The sequence below is a fragment of the Haemorhous mexicanus genome, chromosome 15 (genome assembly GCF_027477595.1).
Source record: "Haemorhous mexicanus isolate bHaeMex1 chromosome 15, bHaeMex1.pri, whole genome shotgun sequence".
Classification (NCBI taxonomy): Eukaryota; Metazoa; Chordata; class Aves; order Passeriformes; family Fringillidae; genus Haemorhous; species Haemorhous mexicanus.
Window position 1 is genome coordinate 6990996 of NC_082355.1, and position 25789 is coordinate 7016784.

The window sequence follows — 25789 nt, forward strand, 5'->3', positions numbered from 1 at the left end:
TCCCAAGCTCACATGTATCAACAGGATTTGGACTTGTGAATGAATCAGGATGTGGCTGTGACGACCTGTTTTGATTGCATGCAAATTCCTCCTTAAGAAACATTTCCCTGAATGTCAGAATAGAGCAATTGGGTTATCAAATAATGTGTCAGCAGTTGTCATCTAAATACGGCCCAACCGTTTTCTCAATTGATTTTGCTATTTGGCTCTCCTTTTAGGAACTCTTGGTCAGAGTAGATTATAAAGCTCATCAAAAATACAGCAAGGACATTATACTGAGGCATTGTTTCTTGTTTAATGAAGGAGGATGGGTTTATAAATTTATTATTTATCACTTATGAACTTAATGTGCCACAGACGAGCACAACAAGAATCTGATTAAGCTTTAATATTTGTTTTGAATTTAATTGTGTCACACCCATCTTTGAAAAGCTGCTCTTGCTGTTTCTGGTTTTCTAATCATATGCCTCAATCAATACCTGCTCTTCTTAAAGGAGCAGGACTTTGTGATGGTCCATCATGTCTGCAGTACAGCAGTGCCTGGCACGTTGCAGAGCACTGAAATGTGTGTAATCATGTTTAGAGGGCACAGAGCAGGACACTCTCTACCTGTCAGAGTGAAATCTGTTGAAATTCTTCTTGCTCCAGAGAAGAGTTTTGAATGTTCTTCAGATACACATTGACAGTATTTCATAGAAGACTTTTCCTCACTGAACCTGAAATACCTGCTTCTTTGCCCTCTTGAGTTGAGAGAATTCAAGTTTTAATTTTAAAAGCTTTTTTATTTAGGTTGTTTTGCATAGGTTTGTGCAGCAAAGAGGCTTGTGATTTCTGAAAATACCTGCTCAGTGTTTTGGGATAGAAGGTTGTTCCACTGGTTGTATTTACTAAGGGACCCTGTGAAAGCCTGACTTTTGGGTAATAGTTTCAAATGCTGCTGCCCTTCACGATTTTTCTCATGATAATTGTGTAAAATCTGTTCTGGTGTTTGACACTACATAAAATAGGCATTCCAAACTAAATGTTTACATACAGGGAATAATTCAACATTTTCAATATTATTAAGGCAGCAGGAAGACAAATGTTTTAAAATGCAACTAGTCTCATTTTAAAATTAATGTATATTCTTGGCATTAAATTCTTGTCTTGTTTAGAATGCAATAGCTGTCAAATATTATGGTCTTTTTCTGTTTTCAGAAGTATTTGATTTGGGACATGTCAAACAACATATTCCACTCTTGAGATTGCTCGTGTGTTGACAGCTTGGATGTGCTCTTGTTTACTTTCTGATTAGATCAAAATAAAAATATGTGCAGCTAGACCGGTTTTAATGACTCTGAAGATATGCCAAGGCTCGTCCTCTTGGTGTCTGCTTTCCCATAAACCTATTTAGAATGTAGAAGTTATTCTTCACAGCAAATTTCTTGCTTTTGCATTAGGCAAAAAAACTTAAGGTACCTGATAAATGTGTGGGTTTCCCCCACTGTTGTGCCATGGAATTTTTATTTAAAAACAGTTCTCCCCAAGCCTGCTTTTTCTAGCAGCACAGCTTTGCACTCAGGTCAGTACGCCTTTCCCTTTATCTCACTGGTTCCATGGATTATATCCTCTGTGGCTGAATCCCTTCCCTTGTAGAGGTGATCCTTCCTTCCACCTCTGCTCTCCTGCAACTCAGATGTCTTCTGGTGTTTTCACAGAACTCACAATTGGTCTCTCAAAATTTCATATACAGCCATAGCTTTCATTAATGTTTTTCTGCTTTCTTTGTCATTTTCTGGGATCCCAAATTCTGTTGGAGTGGTTTCACTGTTAGTTGATGTCATTCCAAGAAATCTGTTGCTCACAGTAATAGGACTGATCCCTTTCCTGGGTACTGAATAGTAGGTGTTGCTGTCTTTTTCTTTCTGATATGATGCATTCAGAAATGCTTAGCACACAGCTACAGGATTTTAACAGAAGAATAGGGAAGTAATAGAAGAATAGGGAAGTCTGGCTTTTGAGGATGGGCAGTTCTATTTCCAATTACATGATGATGATGATCCTGTTGCTGCACTCAGAAAGGCAGTTACATTTCACTGTCTGAATCCATCTTTTAGGTGACTGTCTGGACCAATCTTTACCTTTATCAGGGAATGGGAAATATGTGTTTTCTGAGGAAGTACTCTGAAATTTTCACCAGCAGAATTATTCAGGTAAATGTGCTGTGTTTAGGTTTTTCAGAAAGAAGTGATGAAAGGACTCAGTTGCAGTTAAATTTTCTCTGCTATTTAAAGGGAGGACAGTAGTCTTTCACAAGCATGAGATTAGTGCAGTCTGTGTGCTTCATGCTGTGTCTGCAGCATCAGCAGCCACTAACAGAGACTTATTACAAGGACTTTAGCTTAAAATATCAGCCATTAGCAAATCACTGACCTTTGTTATGAGTATCTGACTTAAATCTCAGTTCTCTGCAAACCTTGTTGCATCAAATCACAGTAGTTCAGTGCCTCTTACAGGTGGTCTGACACTTTGAACACTCAAGGTAGGATCTAAGGTTTTGCCCTCCCCATCTCCAAGAAGGTGATTGAAGCTTTGCGGCCCTGATTGGCAGCTGCGTTTTGCCAGGCTGCCATTCCCTGTAACCTCCAGTGGATGCTAGGAGGATTGAAGGTGTCTGAAGTCTGCTCTTGAACCATGCCTATCTTCAGGTTCAGCCTGGTATCCTGGACATACTTAACCATATTTTGAGCTTCAGATAAACATTTGGTAGTCAAGAATTGACAACAACAAAGACAATTAAAAAAAATATAAAAATCCCAACACAACAAAAGCACCACAAATATTTGCCGTGATGACACTTGTAACATTTCTTTGAGATGACTTTTTATTGACTTTCTGAGCATGCTCTTTTAGAATTGCTAGGGGATGTGAATAGGTAAGTGAGAGAGCAAAGCAGTTTCCTTATGAGCTCTACAGGAAACTCCTGGATGTTGCTGTTCTTCCCATAGTCCTGTTTTTACTGTCTTGTAAGCTTTTAATTTCTTCTGTCTTCTGCTCTTACAGTGAAACATTACACAGATGTAATGATTAGTAACAACTTCATCCCTTTTCATACACAGAGTTGTATAACTATCCTAATTAAACATGCACATGGTAAAATTGCAAGCGTGAAAGAGCTGCCTGGGCTTGGATGATAGCAATTAAATGATTTACGTTTACAGACATCAATATTTATCTTATGCCTACCGTCTGTCCTAGCTTGTCATCTGTGGTTCCATGTGTAGTTCATTGGCTTTAGTAAGCAATCCAGATTCTTTTCTCTGGACACTGTGTTCTTGGCTGAGGAGAATATTGCTTTTCATAAGATCATGAAGTAAGACCATATTCTGAGTTTCACAAACACTCTTAGTCTTTCTGTCTTCACCTGAGGATTTTTTTCTGCTGAAGTTTCAGAAATACAAGGTTTCAAGGTGCTTAAAATAAATGAGTCACTGTCTCCTCCTGCCCCCAATTGTTCTTAAACAGGGAGTTCTTGCTAAAATTATTTAGGGTGATGCCCCTGACAAAAATACGGATGAACCAAGTCCCAGTTTCCACTGAGCTTCAGTATGTTAAACAGACACAATTTATTTTTCTTTTCTGCAGTTTTCCTTGGCTCTGGTGGGGTCAGAAGCAGCAGTAGCACTTTGGCTGTTCCCAGTTGAGTCATTTGGAATGCAAATCACTTTGCAGTGATGCCAGAGGTTCCCATTGTGCTGGGCTTTATATAAAACGCATGACAGATTGTCAGCTTTGTCACATTCCCTGGGCAGCAGGGAATAGGTAGAGGCTTCGGCTTTGGATTCAGATAGAGCTGGACTGGTATCAGAAGATCTTTGTCATCTTTGCTTTGCAGATAACTATAAATCATGTTAGAATATTACACTGAGTGCTTTAGCTTGATATTTTGATACTAACATAACTTCTCAGTGCAAATAAATTCCTACTGGGGAAGCTTAGCAGAGCATGTGCTCTGGGGAATACAGTCTTCCTGTACCTTCCCTGCTTTTCTTCCCTGTCTGAACTAGATATGAAGAACAGAAGTGAAGTCTGGGGAAAATATCAAGCAATATAAATTATCTGCTCTTCATTGATCTTGCACTATCTGAGCTGCAGGGATTTGGGGTTGCAGGAGCATGTGCTGAATCTAAATACAGGATCTTGAAGGAAGGGTATCTCTTGTGCTGTAAAAATGTGCTGCAAGTCTGGATAGGAACTATCTTCCCAAGGAGACAAATAGGAATCTGGGTAGATGTCAATGAAAATAAAGCTAGTGATGTACTTTTACTCTTAAGATTTGCTGTCTATTAAATATCTTGATTGTTTTTGCACAAAACCAAACTTGGTACTGAAGTGTCTCTTGAGAGCTGGATTAAAGTTGATCTTGTGTGAGTCTGTGCTATACTATAGATTAAATACATTGTGTTGAGTTTTCATTGCTATTCAAAGCTTTTCAATTACTGTGGTACTTTTTCAAAAATATTCAGAAGGAAACACTGAACTTTCTTTTCCTATTCAGTCCCATGTTAGCAGGACAAGGACTGAATGACTTTGCCATTTCAATTTTAAATAAAGTTTAAATTTTTGAGGAAAGCAATTTGAGGGCTGTGAAATGTTTTTTTCAATTATTGTGAAAATTTTAATTTCTGAGATTATTGGTTTTGATTCTTTTGAGTAGTTCTGTCAGCGCAGTCCACATCACCAATGTTAGTGATCTTAATAGGAAAACTGATGATAGTGACTCTAAGTGTTACTATTTATCATGATAAATTCAAAGAGTAACAAGGGAACATAGAGAGCTCTTGCACAACTCTATTAGAAGTCCCCATTTTGGAAAATTATGTAGCTGTCAGCCTGAGTTATTGTGCCCAGGGTTTCAGAGGTGCTGCTCTTTCGGTTCTTGAACATGATTTTGTGAATACAGTAGCTTCTTAAAAATTAGGTTGTGATTAAAAGATTTTGAACAAATGCCTTGTATTAAAATAGGACCTCATGTTCCCTACTGTCACACTAGGTTCTCTGTAGCTTAAATCCACTCTAAATCCAGAATCTTGGTGCTGAAGTCGTTTGCCTTATACAGTTCCTCTCTGAGGGAATGTGAGTTGGAGCAAGCAGATGGAACAAGCAGATGAGCAGATTTTGCAAGCATTTTGAAAATAGGTCTTGAAAGGGTTTTTAGTATTGGAAGCAAATTAGTCTGGATGAATAAGAATGAAACTTCACAAGGTTTTTTTTCTTTCTGGCTTTGGTTTTTCTAAAACTTTTCTTTCTTTTAACTTAGAATTACCCTGTGTTCAAGATCCTCTTTTTTTACTGAGGTCTTTGCTTTAAAACATAGGTGCTCTCTCTGCTCTATCAGTGATTTTGTTCTTTTTAAGCAAGGCTTATGGTTTTCCTATTATCCTTGTACCAATAATTTTCCCTTTGGGACAGGAAATAGTCTAGAGGCAAGACACTCTGAAAACAGATGGGCTGCACATTGGAAATGGAGCTGATGAAGCTGACAGCCTCTTTGTGATCCTATCAAGCGTGTCTTTGTGTGGGTGATAAAATCAGCAGCCAAACTTCTGCCAAGATTTTTCAATTCTCTTCTACTTTGCAGCCACATAACCTCACCGGGGAACTTGCATAACTCTCCCCAGCAACATCCACGGCACTGGCTATGTTAAGGGCGCTCGAGCAATATTCTCACTCATCTCCTAAATGTTTTTCTGAGAGTTGCCTGTTTAGGTATTCACAGCTTCAGATCTGGAACAAATGTACTTTTGAAAGCTTGTTCACACTGCACACAGTAATTACAATGTGGGAAGTACTGTGTACCAGCAGTAGAGATCTGTTACTATGTGTGGAGCTGCGGAGAGTTTAGGGCAAATGCTAATGCCCTAATTTGAAAATCTGGGTTTGAAGGACAAGGCATGAGTAGAGTGCCCAGTAGCATGTTCATGTGGCACAGATGGCTTAGATTAAAACTTCTTGAGTTGTCAAATGGCTTTGCATTTGGAAAATCTTGTGAGCAGCATGCCATGTTAATTTAAAATAGAAATTAATCTTTTTTTCCCCTTTTTATAGGAACTGGAGACATTGTTGCTGTCATGATTACAGAATCGAAGGTTAAGGAGATCCTGAATTACTTGGAAAAGAATATCTCTGTCCTGATGGCCATAGCAGTGGGGTCCCGTGTTCCGCCAAAGAACTTCAGTCGGGGCTCTCTAGTCTTTGTGTCAATATCATTCATTGTTTTGATGATCATTTCTTCAGCATGGTTAATATTTTACTTCATCCAGAAGATCAGGTACACAAGTGCACGTGACAGGAATCAGGTAAGGGGTCTCTTCTTTTCTCTTAAGTTATGGAGATAATATTACAGTATACAATAATCAATAGAAAACAAATAAGGAATGCCCATCAAACTAGTGTTCAGAATCTCTTTGTTCCAAGGCAAAGCATGTTGCCAGAAAAGAATTTTTATACAGCAAAATATTTTCATCCTGAGCAGCACTGGTATAGATCCTGTTACATGACAGAAAAGAATCAAACTGAAGCAAAATACCTGAGTTTTTGTTTGTGTAAGTCCAAAAGTCAGATGAATTCTCTGTTGGCTAGTAATACATACTGGATGTATGTTGGGAATGAGGAGGAAAATTAAATTGTGAATCAACTTGTGTAGTGTAGGGAAACACTGAGCAAATGTTACAAATTCTCTCCATGCTCTCAAGGATATGTTCTGTAATAGTTAAGGTAGTTCAGAAGTTGTACTAAAGTATTCCTAAACCATTATCTGTTTTGAATATTAGGGTAAAAGAACTGAGGTGTAGAGCTGCTTAGTGGTCTGTGTTAACTTTCAACTTTGTTTAAGATCAGCCTTGGTAAGGAGTACCTAATTCTCGTGGTCATATATTTTAACCAAAATTTTGTCCAATATGCCTTTCTTATATTCTTTTTCAATTCTTATTTGTTTAAGCACTGAGTTATATATGGCCATACTCAGAGACCTAGACTAAATCAAGTTGTCAACTCAAACACAGATAAACTTTAGTAAATGTTTTACTGGTGTGGACCTAATGATCCTCCACAGTGTGCCTTGGCTTTTATTGAGAAGGGTCAGTAAACCCACAGTGCCCTCTTTGCCCTGTCTCTCTGTCAAGGCTAACTTAGAAATCTCCTGACCTCTAATCACTGTCACCCCTTTCCCCCAAATTACAGCTGATACACAGCAGCTGACTGTGGGCCAGTTTTTTTGTGTTCTGTCAGACCTAAAATAAATCCAAACTTACAAAACCTCAACTGTGGCACAGGATTTCCTTTTCAGTTACTATAAATAGTGTCTGATGCTGCAGGTCCCATGGCCATCCTGTAGATTTTCTTAAGGATGTCATTCTTAAATGACCACACTGTAGCCAGTACTTAGTGTTGTCCCTTGGGATGGTGAAAGTTTAAATATAACTGTAACTTAATGAATGTCTGTGGAATACTGAATTGTGCCTTCTCTATCCCCTACATGGCTTTAGGCTCCTTCCAAATGTCCACGTTTCAAAACAGTTGCTCCATTGGGAAAGGGCTCTTATGACCTTTTGTCTTTCTTTAGATTTTTACAAAGGTCAGGAGAAACTTGATGAAAATTTTATGTGGTTTAAAAAGCTGAGTTTATTAAACTTTAATAAGAAGGTGGCGACAGCTACAGCTTATTTTTAAAGAGCTTTGAGAGCTTTCACAAAGACTGTACTGTTAGTGATGAAATAACTTGGTTTAGACTATGATCTTGTTTTTAAGTTATGTCAAGGCACAGGTTTTTCTGGTTTTTAAATCAAAGCCATCAAAAACTTGCTGTGTTTTGTAGAAAGCACAAGTAGATATTGGTATTTCACATCATTATTCTTGCGTGCCTCCGCCAGAGGTGTGAAACTCTTTTGCATGTGGAAGTGACCTTTTCCATCCAGACAGTTGTGGGTTTTAAAAGCAAGCATATGCTGTGTGCCTGTGCCCTAACTTAGCAAAATAGCAAATCCTGAGCATTTCCAGTGTTAGCATGAAAGAATATTTGTTAAAATTAGAAAATGGAAGAGGTTGACCTCTCAAGAGATGGAAGTTATTATTTAGTAAATCTATTTATGTAAAAGAACTTCAATATGTTGGAAGAGTTCTGCTGAAATATTATGCTTTCAATGGGAAAATAATCTTTAAAATTTCTTGTAGTGCATATACAGTCACATGCAGTAGAACGAAATATAGATACTACCCACATTTACTTAGCTGGTGTTGAGCATTTAAGTTAAATGCCATTTCAGCCTCGTTCCTCTCTTAGTAATCATGCTTTTGGTTATGCAGTGGTTATCTACTCCAGCAGTGTGCCCAGTGTGTTCTGTGTCATTAAGTACTCAGGCCAATATGCTTGTTCTGGGGCTGTAATTTAGATCGGATTAATTTGACCAAGTTCTTGCAATATTGAAGTTAGGGTGAGATTTCTGACTTCAGCAAGCATATAATTTCCCATCCCAGCTCTGCTTCTGATGCTGTGCTTCCTACATGGATGCACTTCAGTAGCTGGGACTGTGTATCTGATTTTTTTCAAATCCTTGTTCTAAAAAATATAAAATAAGAGCTACTGTTCTGTGAAAATCACAAGGAAGAAAAGTGCTTATGTAATTCTAGAATAAGTGGTACAGTCAGTTGTGATACAGCCTTCTGAGGTCTCTGTGTTTCACAAATACAAGCAACTTTCATTGCAGTTTGCATGTGGGGAAATGTGTGATACAGGGGGTACACCCTATGAAGGATTTGGGTTTCAGTTTTATAGGTGGGCACAAAACCCCACACATCCATTGCAGGCTGCAGAAGAGGTTTTGAGAGCTGAATTCTGAGAAGCCCATCTCTTTCAAGGGCAGAGTACTTAGTACAGGTTGGAGGGGAAAGAGAAAATACGTCACTTCTGCTTTTTAAGTCAGTTGTAAACCAAATCTGTTGTCCCATGTCCCTGAAGACGATGGGATCTTTGTTTCATTCAGTACCCATCTCTGGGACCCCAGTGGGAAAACAGTGACAAAGAGCTGGTTTTTATTAGCTGGAAGCTGGGCATTTCAGTAGGAATCAGCACTTGCATGTCAGAAAAGGCTCCTTCCATTCAGCTGTGGTGGTCATAAAGCAGCATAAACAGCAAAAAAATAATTTGGCCTCTGCATTCAAATTGAGGTTATCTTCCGTATTAATTTCAGCTTTATTTAAGTCTGTATTGGCTTATTTAGATTTTGTGACCCATCATTTTTTTTCTTTTATGAGATCCTGGTGGTTTTGGGTAATAGCAAGAGAGAAACTAGGTTACGCTGGGAGGATCTCTTGCATCTCAGAATAAGATCAGCCTGCTCAGAGTGGAAATATAAAAATAATTCAAGCTCAAGAGAACAAGCAGTATATTAAAGCACACTAAATAAAAGCCAGTATGAACAGAATATAATGGAAATCACTGAGAGGGGACATTGCTTCAGCTTTTGTCCTGCAACCTGGTTTTGATTAGGTTTGCACATCAATGTTGATTCACTTCTGTGGACTTCTATACAGTCCATGAGTTTTATGCCTGTGCTTGTGGGAGAGCATTTGAGGATTCAACTGTTGGCTATTTTTCCCTCTCAACAAATCTCTGTGCTTTGCTGTGTTTGCATTTTGTCTTATGTGTTGGCCTGCTGCCATAGTGTGTATTGCAGTGGTATTATTGTGTCCAAATAAGTCATTGTAAAGGACGCTAATGAAGCTTGTTTATCAGGGTTAATTTGTGTTCTCTTCTTTATCACTTTATTAGCGTCGTCTTGGAGATGCTGCCAAGAAAGCCGTTGGTAAATTGACAACCAGGACAGTAAAGAAGGGTGATAAGGTATAATAATAAGATCTCAAAATTATAAACTTGAGCATCATGGGGTTTTTTTTACTGGGGAAACAATCTCATTTTTTTCTTTGTGTTTCTGATTTATGACTTTGCCTTTCTTGTTGGAGGCTTACTTTGTTCTGTGGCACAATATTTTGTGTAACTTAGTATTGATGTGTGCTTTATATTTCAAAGAAGGTTTTCCTGCTTAAATACTATCTGCACTCCATCTGGCAACTGAGACTGAGGGTGGTTTTGTGTGCTGGCTGACTGGGAGGGTGTCCTGGCATAAGCAGATAGGACTGGTCATGTTTATGTGGAATTTTAAAGCTTAGAACCTTATCATATGTAAGTTCTGTAAAGGAAAAATAAATTTAAAAGACAGGTAATAGAAGATAATCTCTTAGGTAAAATACAACTATTCAGTAAGTTAAGGGGGAGCGTAAAGAGGTATTTCAGTCAAAGTTACTCCAAGAATATTTCTTGCTAGTATACAGACTAAAATATATGGTGTGTTATGTCTTAAGCTTTTTCCACTTTTGAGAGCAGTACTGCTTTATTTTTGATTCTGAAAGGAAAAAATAGTTATTTAATCTTGCTCGATTTGTAGTTTTAATTTTCAAAAGGCAGGGGAATTCTGGCTATGATTTGATTTTTAAAATATTATTTCTTAGGGCCTTTTTATTGTGATTCCTTTTTTCTTTCTTATCAACACTATCAGCAGTGGGAGATTAGGAAGTGATAGGAAAATTTGCTTCCAGAGAGAAGGCAGAGCAGATGTCTTTCTGTTCTTCCTTCCTCCCTCCCTCCCTCCCCATGTTAGTTCTATTTCAAAACAGCTCACTGCACTAAATCTTTTCTGTAATGGAAGAACATACAAATTAGAGGAACCTTTCCATGTAAAATAATGCTGTTGTCTTGACAGCATAAATTCAGAGCTGGCAAGTGCTATGTAGGTTTCAGTACAGACTGCATGAGGTGCACATACAGGTGAACAGAGTGGGAAAAACTTTTTCTTTCTCAGAGGAGCCATCAGGATTCTCTGTGTGCAGCCCTGGCTGGTGCTGACCAGGAGTGGCTGTGGCCTTGCTCTGGTCCCTGTCTTGGTGTCTGGCTTGTAGCTGGTTGGCATCAAAAAGAATAATGAAGTTGAACTAAGAGAAGGCACAGCCTGTTTTGTGTCACAGGCCCAAACATTTTAAATATGTATTGTTGATGCCATATCTATATATAAATTAAGTCCCCCCTTTTTCATTTGAGATTTTAAAATATCATATTTTAAAATGTAATTTTAAAAAATCATAACTTCTGGAAAACAGAAGAGAGGAGCTGGTCAGTCAGTGATCCTCATATTCATGTCTTGATAAGATTGATCATAATTCTGCAAGTAAGCAGCAGACATAAATATGGGACTACTCTGTACTAAGTAAAATGTGCTCATTCTGGCTGTAAAAATGAGCCCCAGAATTTTTATTCTGCCAAAACAAACAAACATAAAAAAAACCCCTCCTGGATAAAATAGAAATGTTAACTCTAAACTGGATGGAAAAAAAGGAAATCTAGGAAAGTCTCCACTATATTTTATAATGACTTCACGGAACATTAGAATCATCTTAGGCCTTAGCTTATGTATCAAATTATGATTTACCAGCTCCAAGAAAGGGCAGTTTTGCATGTATGAGATGCTTTTCTTGCTTAAGTCATGTTGGAATATAATAATCCAGTCATTGGGTTTATAGCTTGGTAACAGCCACTTGGCACAGTGCAGTTCATGTACCAGTCACAACTACTTTGACATTTGTCATAGCCTCAACTCTTGACTTGAATTCTCATTCTATTCATTTTAGGAAACAGACCCAGACTTTGATCATTGTGCTGTCTGCATTGAGAGTTACAAGCAGAATGATGTTGTTCGCATTTTGCCATGCAAGTAAGATAATAAAGTTGCTTTGTTTGGAAACTGTTCTCTTTTGCTTCATTTCATGTAATAGGTGCATTGTAATTCACAAATGCATTTGTTGGATGTTTCCAGTCCTAATTACAGACACTTTATTTTAGACTATGGTGCCAGAAGGTGTGAAGGTAGGTGCTGGCACTGTTAGGACAATGGAGATTAAACAGAATTATTTTAAAGATATTGGCAATGGAGCTATTGAGATTGAAGTGAGGTGGAGGGTGCAGGTTTAAGGACCAAGTGATGGGCATACTCAAAAGACTTCAATATAATGAGCCAGGTACAGCTGCAGCATTCTGTACTGTAGATATGCAACAAATGCCTGCTGGTTTTTGAAACTGTAGGGAATGGAAATGCATTTGTTGCAACCTTCATACCTCCTGACATTAGTCAGCCACTGTGCTGTCATCTGTCTTTGGTCTCTTCAATGCAGTGTGATCTTGGCTTGTGTCTGAAGATTTGTACTTGCTGGTGATTCTGCATTACTGCTTAAAATGTAACAACTTCCTCCCCTTTTATAGCATTGTGTTGACATTGACAGGTTTTTAGTTTGCTTCCATTCAAATTCCATTCTTGAGTTGTTTTGGGACATTTTCTTTTGGAGAGATGCTTTTAAATACTTTTCTACCTGGTGGTTGATTTTGATGAATCGTACGTTTTGCTAGCATTAAGCATTACCAAGGACATCTTTCGCTTGTGTTCTGAAATGCAAAGCTTTCTCCTCATCTCCAGGCACAAAACCCATGTGTAAATGAGGTTGTATATATGCAGCAAGATCCAATAACTTGGCTTGTGCTTGGTACATAAATGGTTCTGCATGATACTCTAGAAGCAGCAAAGTCATGTGTTGGAGTTGATCTCCAGTCAGGCAGCAGCAACACATAAGAGCTCGTTATTGGTCTTCTAAATCCTCCTGCAGGCTGTTCTGAATAGCTTGAATATCTTCTAATGTGCAGGGTATTTCCATAATCATAAAAGGAGAACAGTAGTATTTTCTATCTTACTGATCAAAATATGTGTGCATTATACTTCTGTAGCCAAAAATCTAATTCAGTTTACTGTTCTCAGTGTTCCTTACCTCTTGGACAGCAGGAAACAATGACCTGTTTAGATTCTCAGTGTTGTTTAGCTAGAATGTCCTAAAACTGATTATTTAGAAACTCTCATTAAAATATTTAGGAATAGAAGGATTAGATTGGAAAGATTTGGTCATGTAAATGTATGTGCATTTCTTTTTTACAATTCAGTCATTTTTACTCAAAGTTGATGTCCTCTTGCCCTGAAAAATGTACTCCCAAGTGCAAAGTAAATATTTAGGAGTTGCATCATTTATTGCAATCTCAAGTGAAGCTTGTATAGGTGAATTAAGCCCTGCTCTTTTGATATGTTATGCAGAAGGTTATTCAGAAATTAGAGGAGGAACTTCTGGAAACTGCCCACCAGTTTTGGACCACTGAGATGATTGTTTTGTAAACTGCCTCTTAAGAAAGCTTCTCTTGTGTAGTTCTACTGTGAGGCTCAAGGACATGGAATGAAAGGTCACAAGTTCCACTCTTCTGTGCCTTTCTCTTGGTACTGAACAAAGGGCCGGAGGAGGCCCTTACCAGTGAAGAGAGAATGACTCTTCCCTGATAGGAAAACAGCTGTTCCCACTGAGCACAAGGCAGAGTTGGGATTAAAAGCCAACTTCCTTAGTGAACAACTGCTCCTTTGCAAGCAGTGGATATGTTGCTGATATCCATAGATACTGTACAGACCATTTGATCAAGGTGATCATTGATTTATTTTTTTAATAAAAAAAAAAAAAAGTCCTTTTTCTACAGACACCGTTGTTGAGCCGCAGTCCTGCAGCCAGGAAGCTCTGGTCTCTCGGGGTACTTAGAGCTGTTCAGGGAGCTGCATACAGGTGCACCTGGCTGCCACCTCAGCACAACTTGCCCCAGTGCAGTTTCCCATATGAAGGAGAGATCAAGGCTCTTGTGTAGATCGTTTTCTGTTCTGTTTTTCACAAGAAAGTAAGGTCAGCAAAGGCTCAGATTACATTGCTGCCAAAGGCTGTATGACAACTTTTATGTTCGCTTTCTGCTTTTTTTTTACATCTCACTTTTCATTTGCTGCAGCCCAGCTTTTAAGTTAAGTGCAAAACCATCTAGGCTAGACACAGTGAGATGGATGCTTTCCACAAGACATTTTTATATTTGTAGATGAAAAGCCAACTAGTACCTTCAAAGATGAGCCCAATAAATTTCAGATTCCATGTGAGATTTTTCAGTCTTCAGTACCTGAGATGCTTCTCCCCAAATCTTGTTATGGCGGTTTAACTCCTTTCTGCTTCCTCATATTTCAAACTTCCATTTTAGTGTGGCATGCAATGTTAGTTTAAAAGAAAAAAAAAAAAGAAAAAAACAGGACACAGACAATAAAACAAAGCCTACAAGAGAGTTTCTAAGCCAGATGATAAAATAAGTTGCAAGGAAACCTTGGAGAAAATTACTTGACCAAGAGGAAGCAAATAAAAGGCTAGAAGTTCTCACTGTGCCTGTTGTAATCATTAGACAGTAGGAATCACTGACATGTGACAACTTTGCTGCTTTCATCAATTTAAAAGTAGCCTTTCCCTTTAGCAGCACAGTTGTTCTCTGCAGTTAAGTATGGTCTGTCACACTGTGCTTCAGCAGAGGAATCTGGTCTGGACAGACACACAGTAGGCAAAATCTACCAGCAGCTGAGCAAGTTGCACCTACAATTCTGTAGTGAAACACCACATTTGTGGTGTAAAGTTTTGTGGCATGCGGGAAATTGTGTCTAATTTAAAAATAAACTAAAGTAAAACGGTAGAAATTCAACTTCATTGTTTGCAGTGGTTCATTTTGTGCTTCAGAGAGAGATGTTCAGTACCAGCAGCCTATGGACATACCTATAGCTTTAGTGCACGGAGGGACAAGCAGCCGTCTGTTTTAGGCTTCCAAGCTTGTGGAATGTGTCTTTTGTCAATGTCATTATCTAAGTGAAAAGTGAGTAGAGGAAGCAAATGTCAGAGGGATCCTACCAAAAGACAAACCTCACAGACAATTTTCCTTAATCAGATAACTTTATTCTACCATCACACTGTTGCACCTAGGGGCTGAACAGGCACTAGGTGAAAAGTGATCAGGAGTGGGTAGTGTGAAGGATTAGTGAGAAATAAGGGAAGGGGAGAGCAAAGTGACAGGTTAGAGAAGAACAGAAAATGACATTGGAAAGGGCAGAAAGATGGCCAAGGAAGGAAGGAGGGAATGAATTAACAAGATAGGAAAATAATTAAAAGACTAGCAAATACTATAAAATAAATGGCTTTTGAGCCAAAGTTTTAATTCCTGTCCTGGGCAAGGAGGAGGGAAGTGACAAAAGCAACTAAACTGGATTTTCAGATTTTCATGTTTGATTCTGTGCTGCTGCAAATGGCTGCCTTTTTTAAGACCAAAATAACAGTGTCTTGATGGCATCCTTTCTGCTTCCTGCAGTGCCTTTGACCCCAGGGCCAGGAGAGCAGCTGCCTCCAGCAGTAGCCAAAGAACCTGCTTTGCAGCAGCAAAGGTCCCTTTGGTGGGATCCTGCACTGAGAGCAGGGAAGGGTAGTGAGCTCTAGGGAAACAGAACTTGTAAATCATCCAACCCTTCTCCTTTTGTGATGTGTGAATTTGGAGGCCTTACACCACCAAAAGAGAATCCTAAGTCACTTTCTCCCCTGTGAAATGCTGCAAAGAAGCTATGTTGTACAAGAGTCAGTGTTATGGTGTTTATTACCCGCTGGAGGGCAACTGGATTGGGTGTGCTGACAGAGTGGAAAAATACCTGCAGGTCACCTGCCTGGAGTTGTGCCCGCATGGGAGACGCCGTCAGTGCTGCCAGCCTGGCTGCTGGCCCTGCTTCCTCCAGCCCCAGGCTGTGTCACACCTGACTCCCATCCTCCAGCCCCAGGCAGTGTCACCCCTGACTCCCAGCGTGTGGCTCCTGGGAAACATCAGCAGCTGTCGTGACCAAGAGCAACTCTCTGGGAACTCATTATATTTTGGTCTTGGAATACCAATTACAGAAGTAGGAAGATGGGGGAGGTTTGTGAGAGCAGAAATTGCAGGGGCTTACTTTGTCAGGGTGAGGTTTTGAAATAATTCTTGTTTGCTGTCGTCATTGCTTTATAACTGCTTTTTAACTCTTGCAAACAGAGAAATCCAGACAGAGCCTGAGCCACAATGATGCTATCAGCAAACTTTTTAAGAGGTAGAGAAACTGTAAGTAGTAGGCTGACCCATGCTTTCTAAATCAATAACCTTTGGAGAACTGCACTTCTTTGAAACACATTAATAAACATCTGTGAAGATTTAGGAACTAAAAGCAAAGAATTAGGAGGTCATAAAAACATTTGTGCTGTGTATATAAATATATCAAAGTGCTAATGACTTTTTAAAATAACTCATAATATTTAGTGGATACATGTTGGCATCTATATCAGTTGCCTGCTTCACTTAATCTGAGTGCTTCTACAGCACTGATTAGCCAATAATGATGTAATAAAGCTGTTTTCATACTTCTGTGGAGTCTTGATGTCTGCTCTTGCCCAAAATACTAGATTTTCAGGTTTGTTCTACTTTAAAAACCGGACTCCAGAGACTTCAAACATGAACAAAAAAAGTAATAATTTACCTAACTTAGAAAAATTGTATCTCTGTATGTTTCAGAACATTTCAAACCATTATGTATCACCCAGAGTTTCTAAACATTGTTTTCTGTAGTTTTGTGAATAATAAAGGGAATGCATTAAGACTTAATAATAATAGAAGTGAGTCTATTTTGGGGGGTGATTTAAACAGAAGGCACTGTACATTCCTTGTTTTCTTCTGATTGCCAGCTTGCTAGAGGACACAGGCCAGCCAAGTGGATAACTGAGGTCCTTTAAGTTTCTATTCCTGCATTATCTGGGATAAAGATGAGCAAAATTATTTTGCTGCCTGTCCATCTTCTGTTAACTATTTTACACAATAATGCTTTGTCTTTACTTAGTACAGGTAGGACATACAGCTGCAGCTGCTTAGAACTTCATTATGTTGATATTCTTTAGTGCCTCCATCAGCCTCAGTAGACATAGACTGATACGTAATTATATACTGTCGTTTGCCATGTTTAACAGTTTCAGAAGGCCTTTCAGGTTGCTTTCCAGAGATTTAAAAGAGAATTATCTGGTAACATGCCTCATTTCGTCTCAGGTTTTAAAATCCCAAGGGATAGGGAGCAAAGAAATCCCAGATTCCATGATGAGCTTTCTCAGGAACAGAGCACAAGTGTAACCCGAGCAAGGAGGGGACAGAGAGAGTATCTCAGCTTTGTGCTGCCTTGGGGCACGCATGGCCACCTCTTCCAGACCCTGCTGATGCCTCAAATAGATGCCAAGACCTGCTTGTTCTGCCCCTGCCCCTTTCCCTGCTGGCTCCAGAGCACAGCTCTTTGCTGACTAAGCAGCCCTTGTAATTGCTGATCTTTGTCATGATCACTAGTCTGTCGTGTTTGGGTGTGCCTGCTCTTACTGGCTTCTTGCTCTGCAGTCAGCACCACTGGAAATGAAGGATCAGGACTCTTATCATAGGAATTAACATAGGCAGTTACTCAGACTGTGTTATTATGAGCATTTCCTAAAGCTATATTGGTTAAGCAGTCTTGTGATACCCATTCCTACCATGAATATGCTCTGGAAAGTTCTTTGCCTTTTGAAAAGCTAAGAGGGCATTTCCTTTACTTCCTTTAATTTATATACCTTGTTTTGGTCTTTGCATAGTCCTTCCTTGTTATACTGGTTTATATCAATCCAAACACTTACATTTATATCCATGTATGTGACTAAGATTTTGAATGCAATGTAGGAGGCAATTCAGTCTGTTGCCTATTGCAGAGTTCCCTGCTTTCCAGTAGCAGCCCAATTTGCCTTTCCATCTCTGAAAGCCCAGTTTGCCTTTCCTTTTATTTTTATGACAACCGTATGGTGATGGACATGTTTTCCCTCTTGATATCAAGAAATACGGATGGCAGGGAAAGCCTTCTTTCTGCTTCGATGTGATAATTATAAAAGCCTTTTCAAAGTCAAACAGGAGTGTGTTTGGGTTGGTTCCACTGACTTGTGAACAAAATTGACAGCTGATGGGTCTGTGCTCTTCCTACCAAGTTTATGCTTAAGATTCTGCATCAAAACTGAGACAGGACTGTAGACAAGGTTGTGGTGGAAATGGCATTAGCTTGGTACTTTTACCTTACATCCACTACTCAAATCCACAATAAAAGGGGGAGAGGGGTGAAGGGGGAATGAAAATCAAGTGTTTCCTCCTAACTGAACTATTAGTAAAGAGAGATAACAACAAGCAATCTTTTTAATTTATTTTTTAAATTACTGCAATTAGCACAGAATACTGGCAATTCTAAGAATTGCATGTATTTTAAAATAAGGAAAAAAACCCAACTATCCAACAGTTTGAGTAGTTTTCATTGTATTGAATAGAATTGTTTGCAAATTATGTATGTGCCTTCTCTATTCTTCTAGGCACATGTTTCACAAAGTCTGTGTGGATCCATGGCTCAGTGAGCACTGTACATGTCCAATGTGTAAACTGAACATTCTGAAGGCACTGGGAATTGTGGTAAGTTGCTTGGTTGTGAACTCTTCCTCTCCCTCCTGTGTCTGAGACCCAAAATAGAAAGAATAGTTGTAGGGGAGAGAGGGGGAAGGGTGTTTCAGTACTGTTACTCAGAAAATATTTGGGGGTTTTTACAAATTTCTTTGGTGCCAATTTGTTGTTTTTCCTTCTTTCCCTTCTTTCCCTGGTTGATAGTTGAGAATATATGGTTATATTAGCATTTATGACAAGTATCTACTGGAAGTATGTTAGATTCTCTGTAATCTTCCTTTTTCTCAAGTCCTTTCAACTCTTCTTGTTAAATTTACTCTCTGAAGCTCTTGTTCTTGTGGTTTCCTGTAGGCAGTCTTAAATTTGCACATTAAAAGCCCCGCCCTAGCCAAGGCCAGTGAGTTTTCCTCCAGCAGCTTATGTCTTAAGGGATCCCCAAGGACTTCTTTCATTGACCAGTTCACAAAGGGATAGCAGTGAAACCTCAAAGCAGAATTTTTTAATCTTTCCTGTATGAAGAAAAAATTACAAAGTGGGAGTGATGCTCTTTTCAAAGTAAGAGAAAAACATATGGAGAGACTGCCTAAAGTGGCTTTTGATTCAAGACAGTGAGAATAATCAGGCCTGCATTTTTAGCTGTGTCAGTCGCAAATTTGTACATTTCCTAAGAAATAGTAGCAGATATTTTGTGGATGACCTGTTTTTGCAGTTAATAACATCCCTGGGTTTTTAGAAGAGGATACAGAATTCAGAGTTTGTCCTGATTGTGGTAAACCATACAGGCATAGGCTATGATATAGGTGTGTTTGAGTCCCTTCCTTGTATCTCAGTCCTTTTTTCTGCTTCTTCCTTCTCCTCTTTAAGAGGTAGTATTGTATTTGCTGGGAATGCCCTGACCAAGGCAGGAATGATGAATCTGACTCCGTGTTCTCAGAAGGCTAATTTGTTACTTTATAATACTATATTATATTAAAGAATACTATGCTAAACTATACTAAAGAATACAGAAAAGATACTTTCTAAATGCTAAAAAGATAATAATGAAAACTCATGACTCTTTCCAGAGTCTCAACACAGCTTGGCCCTGATTGGCCAATGAGTCAAAACCACTCACGCCAGAATCCATTGAAACAATCACCTGTGGGTAAACAATCTCCAAACACATTCCACATGAGTAAAACAGAGGAGAAGCAAATGAGATAAGAATTGTTTTCCTTTTCTATGAGGCTTCTCAGCTTCCCAGGAGAAAAATCCAGGGCAAAGGAATTATTTCAAAGAATGTGAATGCCACAAGGTAGAAGTTGTTCATTCATGTGTTTCTCACCTGTGTGACCTCAGAACAGCTACAATGACTGAACAAAGTGTGTGTGTCAGGTTCCATTCAATGTGTGGGAGTGCTGCATGAAGAACATTCCCACTGTAACGTGGAGCTGTGTTTTTCACAGCCCAACGTGCCGTGCACAGATAATGTCACCTTTGACATGGAGAGGCTGACGCGGGGGCAGCCGGCGAGCAGGCGCTCGGCACTCGGTGACTTCGGCACCGACAGCTCCCTCAGCCTGGAGCCCCTGCGCACCTCGGGCATGTCACAGCTGCCACAGGACGGGGAGCTGACACCAAGGTCAGGAGAGATCAACATTGCAGTGACAAGTAAGTGTCCTTTGGCTCCCAGTACCGTGTGTGTGTGTGTGTGTGTGTGTGTGTCCCTCTGTGCTGCAGGGCCCTGGTGATGGATGTCCCTGCAGGAACAGAGGTGACCTCAGTGCCTCTGCAAAAAGCATATGTTCCTTATTGGAACCAATAACTCTGGGTATGACAGTGCCAACACTTCCATTATTAATGGTATATCCATTTAGATCTGCATACAAAGAATCCTGGATGAACTGAAATGGCACCAAAATAACCTTCCTGAATTCGGTAACCAGCACAAGAAGCTAGATTGTCAAAACTGTTATTTATTCCTTCAGAATACTTTACATACAATAATTTATACAAATATAAATATTTTAGCTGATAGCTATTTCTGCAGACATTTTTTCCTCCGAGAACATTGCTACTGGAATTCTGACGTCACTTAGCAGTTGTTTTTTCTTACAAAATTTGTGACTTAAAGAAGCATTTGATGTGCCAACATTTGAGTATTGTCCAAGTGTTTTATAACATCAGAAAACTGTTCCTGCACTGCTTGAAAGCTCTTATCCATGAGTAGCATGGAAAATTTCCACTTACTGGAATTTACCTAGGGTTTTTAAGGTACAATAGCACTATAATAAATTCCACACAGATTGGGTGGAATTGCATCAGTTTTCCATATGCTGTACAGTCTCAACTTGATGCATGAATGGTTGTTTTTCTGGCTGAATTGAAAAATAGAATCCGTGCAGTACAATAATCTAATTTTCTCCTTGTATTTTGTTTATGTCCATCTGTGATCTAGATTTTGAACTTAGTGGCAGTGTTTGCCACTGATACATTTATGCAAGACAGTGAAGCCAATGCTTCAGAAACATTCAGAAGAATGTTTCTTTAGATGCTGTAGCAACGTAAATGTCTCATTAAAAAAAACCCAAACTCATGTCGTAAAAAATGTAGTCCATACCTAGAAATGTCCTGATCTGAGATGGGAAAATCCACATAGAAAATCTGGATTCTCCACAAAGCTAGTAAGTCACCTTGCCATCCAGCATTCACCTTGCACTCAGTTGTGTTGATGAAGAACAGATTGTTGCTGTGCTGCTTCCTTGTCATGGGTGGGAGAACTGTAGTTTTCACTTTTTACTAATTGCCTTTTCAGAAGATGTTTTTTGCTGTCTGTTCCCAGCTGTAGTGCTGCTTGTGCACAGATGGGATGCCAGGGTAAAACAAGAAATAACCACCAACAGTACATTCTGACAATGTTTATAAAGTAAAGCTTTAGAAAGGGCTCTTGAAATGTTTGTATTTATGGATGGCATATGCATTCTTTGATGCATCAGAGTTAAACCAAAAGCTGTTCAACAACAGTATTTGTATTCTGAACTGTTGCTGTATGCCAGGTTGATCCTGAGGAGAATTTTGAATAGTGAACATTCTTTAATAGACTTCTTCATATTGCTTTTTATTTAATATGTGTTTGTGTCTACCCTAGTATTGAAATTATTTTTCCGTGGGTATATCAGTTTATTAAGTAGAAAACTGTAGTTATGTTTACTGTTGAGCAATCTGTCCTGATTTTTGTTGGGTTTTGAATAACACTATAACATAAATTCAGGAGGGAGGGGGCAAAGACACAGTTAAGTGTGACAGTACTTTGGGTGTGCTTGTGTGAAACAGCTGCATGTCACCAAACCTAACCCAACCTGACAGTCATCTTTCTGACTTGGGGGTGGACAGAGTTTTCATTACATTTCCCCTTGATCCTGCATTTCACTTTACATTGTTAAGTAACTTCTTTATCACTAACCCTCGGGCTCAGCCAGGAAATACTGTTTGTGCCATGCTTTTTTTCTGCACCTCTCTCCACTTCTTCTTTGCTAGCCTTCTCCCGTCAGTAACTCTGTGGCTTAACCTCCTTCTGCTTCACCTCCTGGGGCCAGTCATGGCTTAGAAGCATCTTGCCTTCTGCCAGTGGTGTTTGAGGGAAATATTGGCATCGCTTTCTCCCACGAGTGATTTCCTTCCTTTCCTTTGTCAACAGAAGAATGGTTTATTATTGCCAGTTTTGGCCTCCTCAGTGCCCTTACACTCTGCTACATGATCATCAAAGCCACAGCTAGCTTGAATGCTAATGAGTAAGTAAATACTCAGATGTTTGTGTGTGTTTCTGGTGGGTGTGTGTCATGGACAACATTGGGAATAAATACCAACAGAAGGGGGAATATGGAGTTTTCAAGGAATCAAATTCATTTCCTGCTTTTCTCAAACACAAGTGTCTCTGTTAACAGCAGGTTTCAGGGTGACATGTAAAGTCCCTCTTAATTTATATTTAGCTGGGTTGTCTGAGGAAATCTCTTTGCTAAGTAGAGACATGACAAGGGGAAAACAGAGAATATTTATGGTCAGTTTTTGATCAATGTTCTAGGTAATCATTAGATTTCTGCCATTAAATTCCTATGTTCAAAATTCACCTGACAGAGCCAAAACTTACTACCAGCAGTTACCTTTTACAGTTTCCATCTCAATTTTATAGTCAAATTTCATATTAAAAAAAATAATCCTGTATTCCTAGTTTGCTAGCTGGGGGGGGAAGATGTTTAAATGGAAAACTACCTTTTAGTTTTGCATTAGGTGAGGAAGAGATAAAAGCAATGAATACAGTACTGTTTCTTTTCTCTTAAATGAAGTGATACTTGCTTCCATGCTTTCTTAACCTATGTGGAAACCCCCAGCCTCCCTTCAGGCAGGCTGGACAAGAAATTAGCCTAGCAGATGACTTTCAGTCTTTTTTTTATAATTCTGTGTGTGGCCAAGTATAAATCTGTTTTGCAGATCTGTTAACTAGGTACATCTATTTTCATGTAGGTGTACAGAATATCTGGTCTCAGGAGATATGTTTAATCTTAATTTAAGTTTTTATTCGGGAAGGCAAAGTGTCAACATCTTTCTTTGTCTCTGAACATCTTGACACAGCGGAGTTTCCATTACAGTGCTGATCTCTGTACCAGAAGCGGGGTGAGATCCAAAGAAATGCAGCTGGGAAATGCAGCTTTATAAACATTTTCTTTGGTTTTTTTTTTCTTTGAGATAAGAAAAGGGGTTTGGAAATTTTTTTCTTTTTCCTTTTTTTTTTCTTTTTCTATTTAGAAAGTATAAGGTGTCCTCAATAAGATGGAAACATGTCTCATAGTCTCCAGTAAAATTTTAGGCATCGCAGAGACTCTAGTGTAAAATTTTAGGCAATCTCAAGCTAAAGATCTTCAAGAGGGTCCGTAATATTGGTCATCAGGGATTTTTGATTGCCACTAATTTGCAAATCTTCCTTCTCTTTTCATATGCTGATTCCAAAAGGGCTTCACAAAGAAAACTTTAGAACTTCAAAAAGCCCTATCAAGTCTACTGATTTTTTTTTTTTCATTTGTCAAAATCTTGCAGCCATCAGTCAGCAGCTTGATGACAGAGCTGCAGCTGAACATAGTTAATCTTTAATCTGCCTGGAAAAGCAGCTTGGGAAAGCATGGGGCAAGATGAGCTGCAGAACAGGAATGTCTGCATTGCTGGGCACTTGCACATCCTTGGGAAGGAGGAGGAGCTGGAGCCCATGAAGTCTCATCCAGATGTGGGCACAGATAGCAGCTGCATTTCTGCCTTTCCTTGCAACTCTTCTTTTTGTTGCTCAGTGGTATCTGGGACTGTTTTCACTGCAAGGACAAGCTGCTGCACATTGGCAGGGACTTCGGGCCTCCAGCAAAGTGTTTTCACAGTGATGTTCCCTCAGTACAAACAAAGGGTGTGCTGATACAAGGAGAGCTCCTGTTCTCAGTGATAGGAATTGAAATGCAGCCACATCAAATGTGTGCTTGAGACAGACTTGAGAAAACTCACAATCCAGCAACCAGAGCTTCAAAAATCACTTATTTGTATAACTGAGGTTCTTGGCTGTGGCCTTTAACCTCAGCAGCTCTTCATCTGAATCCTTTGGGATCTGAGCATCCTCCACAAGTGCTGCTGGGTTCGATTACTCATTTTAGACTCTTTAAAATGAGACTAATGCTAAGATTTATTGTTTCACTGACACCTTCCCAGTGCCAGACAAAGTATTTCCTGTTCTGAATATCATGCCAGAGATATGGCAACTCCTTCTCATTGCTTTTTCTATTAAACAGCATACCTGCTTTTTATGCTGCTCTCCACATAAAAAGCAATGCTGGCATATCCTGCCTTTCTTTTGGTAGTGTTTCAAGAGGACTCTGAGGGTGTTTTCTTATTGAAAAACAACAGTAGCAAAAATCAGGCCATGTAATATGCTGATGCAAGTGAAAGACCGGAAATTCTGCTTTAAAACTCACCTGAAAACATATCCTGTACCTTTTCTTTACTGTGTCCTTCCCGCAGCTTAAACATAGTTATTTAGAGCATTAGTTCCGGAGCTGTGAGTATATACATATTTAACTGTGAATATGTATGTTTGTGTGTTTGTGTAAATATACATACATGCATTTTTAATTAGTTGTGATAAAAGTAAACATTGTCTAAGTGATAAAATAAGGAACCAGCTGCTTTCTCTTGGTCTCCAAATACCCTTACAGCACCAGTATAAAAAGTTTTAGGCAGTGTATGAAAAGAACAGAAGCAGTACAGTTTGCCTTGCTTCCTAGGGAACAGTCAGAAATGTGGGTTTAAGCCCAAAAGTAAGTGTGTGTTTAAGCCCAAAAATCCCAAATGTTGGATAGCACCACTTAGAGAACGTTTTCAGAAGCAGATGGAATGTCCTCAGAAGCTTAGAAGTGCTCAGACTTCTGGCTGTCCTGTAGGAATGATGTGACAAATACAGACATCTCTTAATGCTCTGGCTTTGTATAATTAGTAATTTTTCACTAACTTACTTTTGCAGGATTTTTATTTTTTTTTTAGTATTGGCAGTATTAACTTTAACATAAATATTTTGTTCCTTTTTTTCTGCCCTGCAGAGCAGAATGCTATTGAAGAAACGCTTTCCGGCCGATTGCCTTGGAGAGAGACACCTATTTTTATGCATCATTTATCGATCATGCAGCACAAGCAATTATTTAGTACATTCTATTTTTTCATAAAATTTGCTGATGCCAAAGCTTTGTATTAAAGAAAAAGTGAAGAAATAAAAAAAAAACTTTAATTATGAAATCTTACTCTGTGAGAATTTCATTTTTCTTGGGCTTTCTGTGTTAGTACTCAAGTCTGAGAGCATTTTGTAAATTTTACAAGGTGCTTTATTTCCTTTGAATGATTTCATCTTTGAGGATCTCTATTATTCTCCATTCATTTGGGACACAAGCTGAGTAGTGGAAATCTCATGCAGTGCCCTTGTTACAATGCCAGTCAAGTGACTTAACTGCCACTGAAGTCTCTAAAAAGTGTTGTTAGCAATCATTTGACATCAACTTGTTAGGGAAAAAGCTGGGTCAAGCTGTCAATTCTGCTATAATGGACTACCTTGACTCCAGATGAAAATTAATTTGAAATAAGAACATTTTCTCAGTTTCTCCTCCTTTAACACTCCCAGTTACCCTGGGAACACTGCAGTATGATTTTTGCCTCGAGGCGAGGCATTGCTGGAGATTTGCAATGCTGTGGTCTCAAAACACAAATCATAAATCTTTTCTGTCTTTTACTTTCACCCCGCCCTCCGTTTGATAAAAG

The 25789-nt window shown here is 39.0% G+C and overlaps 1 protein-coding gene across 3 annotated transcripts in view; it reads left to right on the top strand.

Moving 5' to 3' along the window:
- The window catches only part of RNF130 (ring finger protein 130), a 55921-nt gene that overhangs the window by 17909 nt on the left and 12223 nt on the right, over window positions 1-25789 (top strand). For 2 of the 3 annotated variants that reach the window (XM_059860312.1, XM_059860311.1), the window contains 5 exons: window positions 6088-6338; window positions 9809-9880; window positions 11719-11801; window positions 18391-18487; window positions 19921-20125. In XM_059860312.1, the coding sequence (XP_059716295.1) occupies window positions 6088-6338; window positions 9809-9880; window positions 11719-11801; window positions 18391-18487; window positions 19921-20125 (708 nt within the window). Of the gene's footprint in view, window positions 1-6087; window positions 6339-9808; window positions 9881-11718; window positions 11802-18390; window positions 18488-19920; window positions 20126-22151; window positions 22246-25080; window positions 25274-25789 lie in introns of those variants that run through there. The other variant, XM_059860310.1, reaches the window with a different exon arrangement.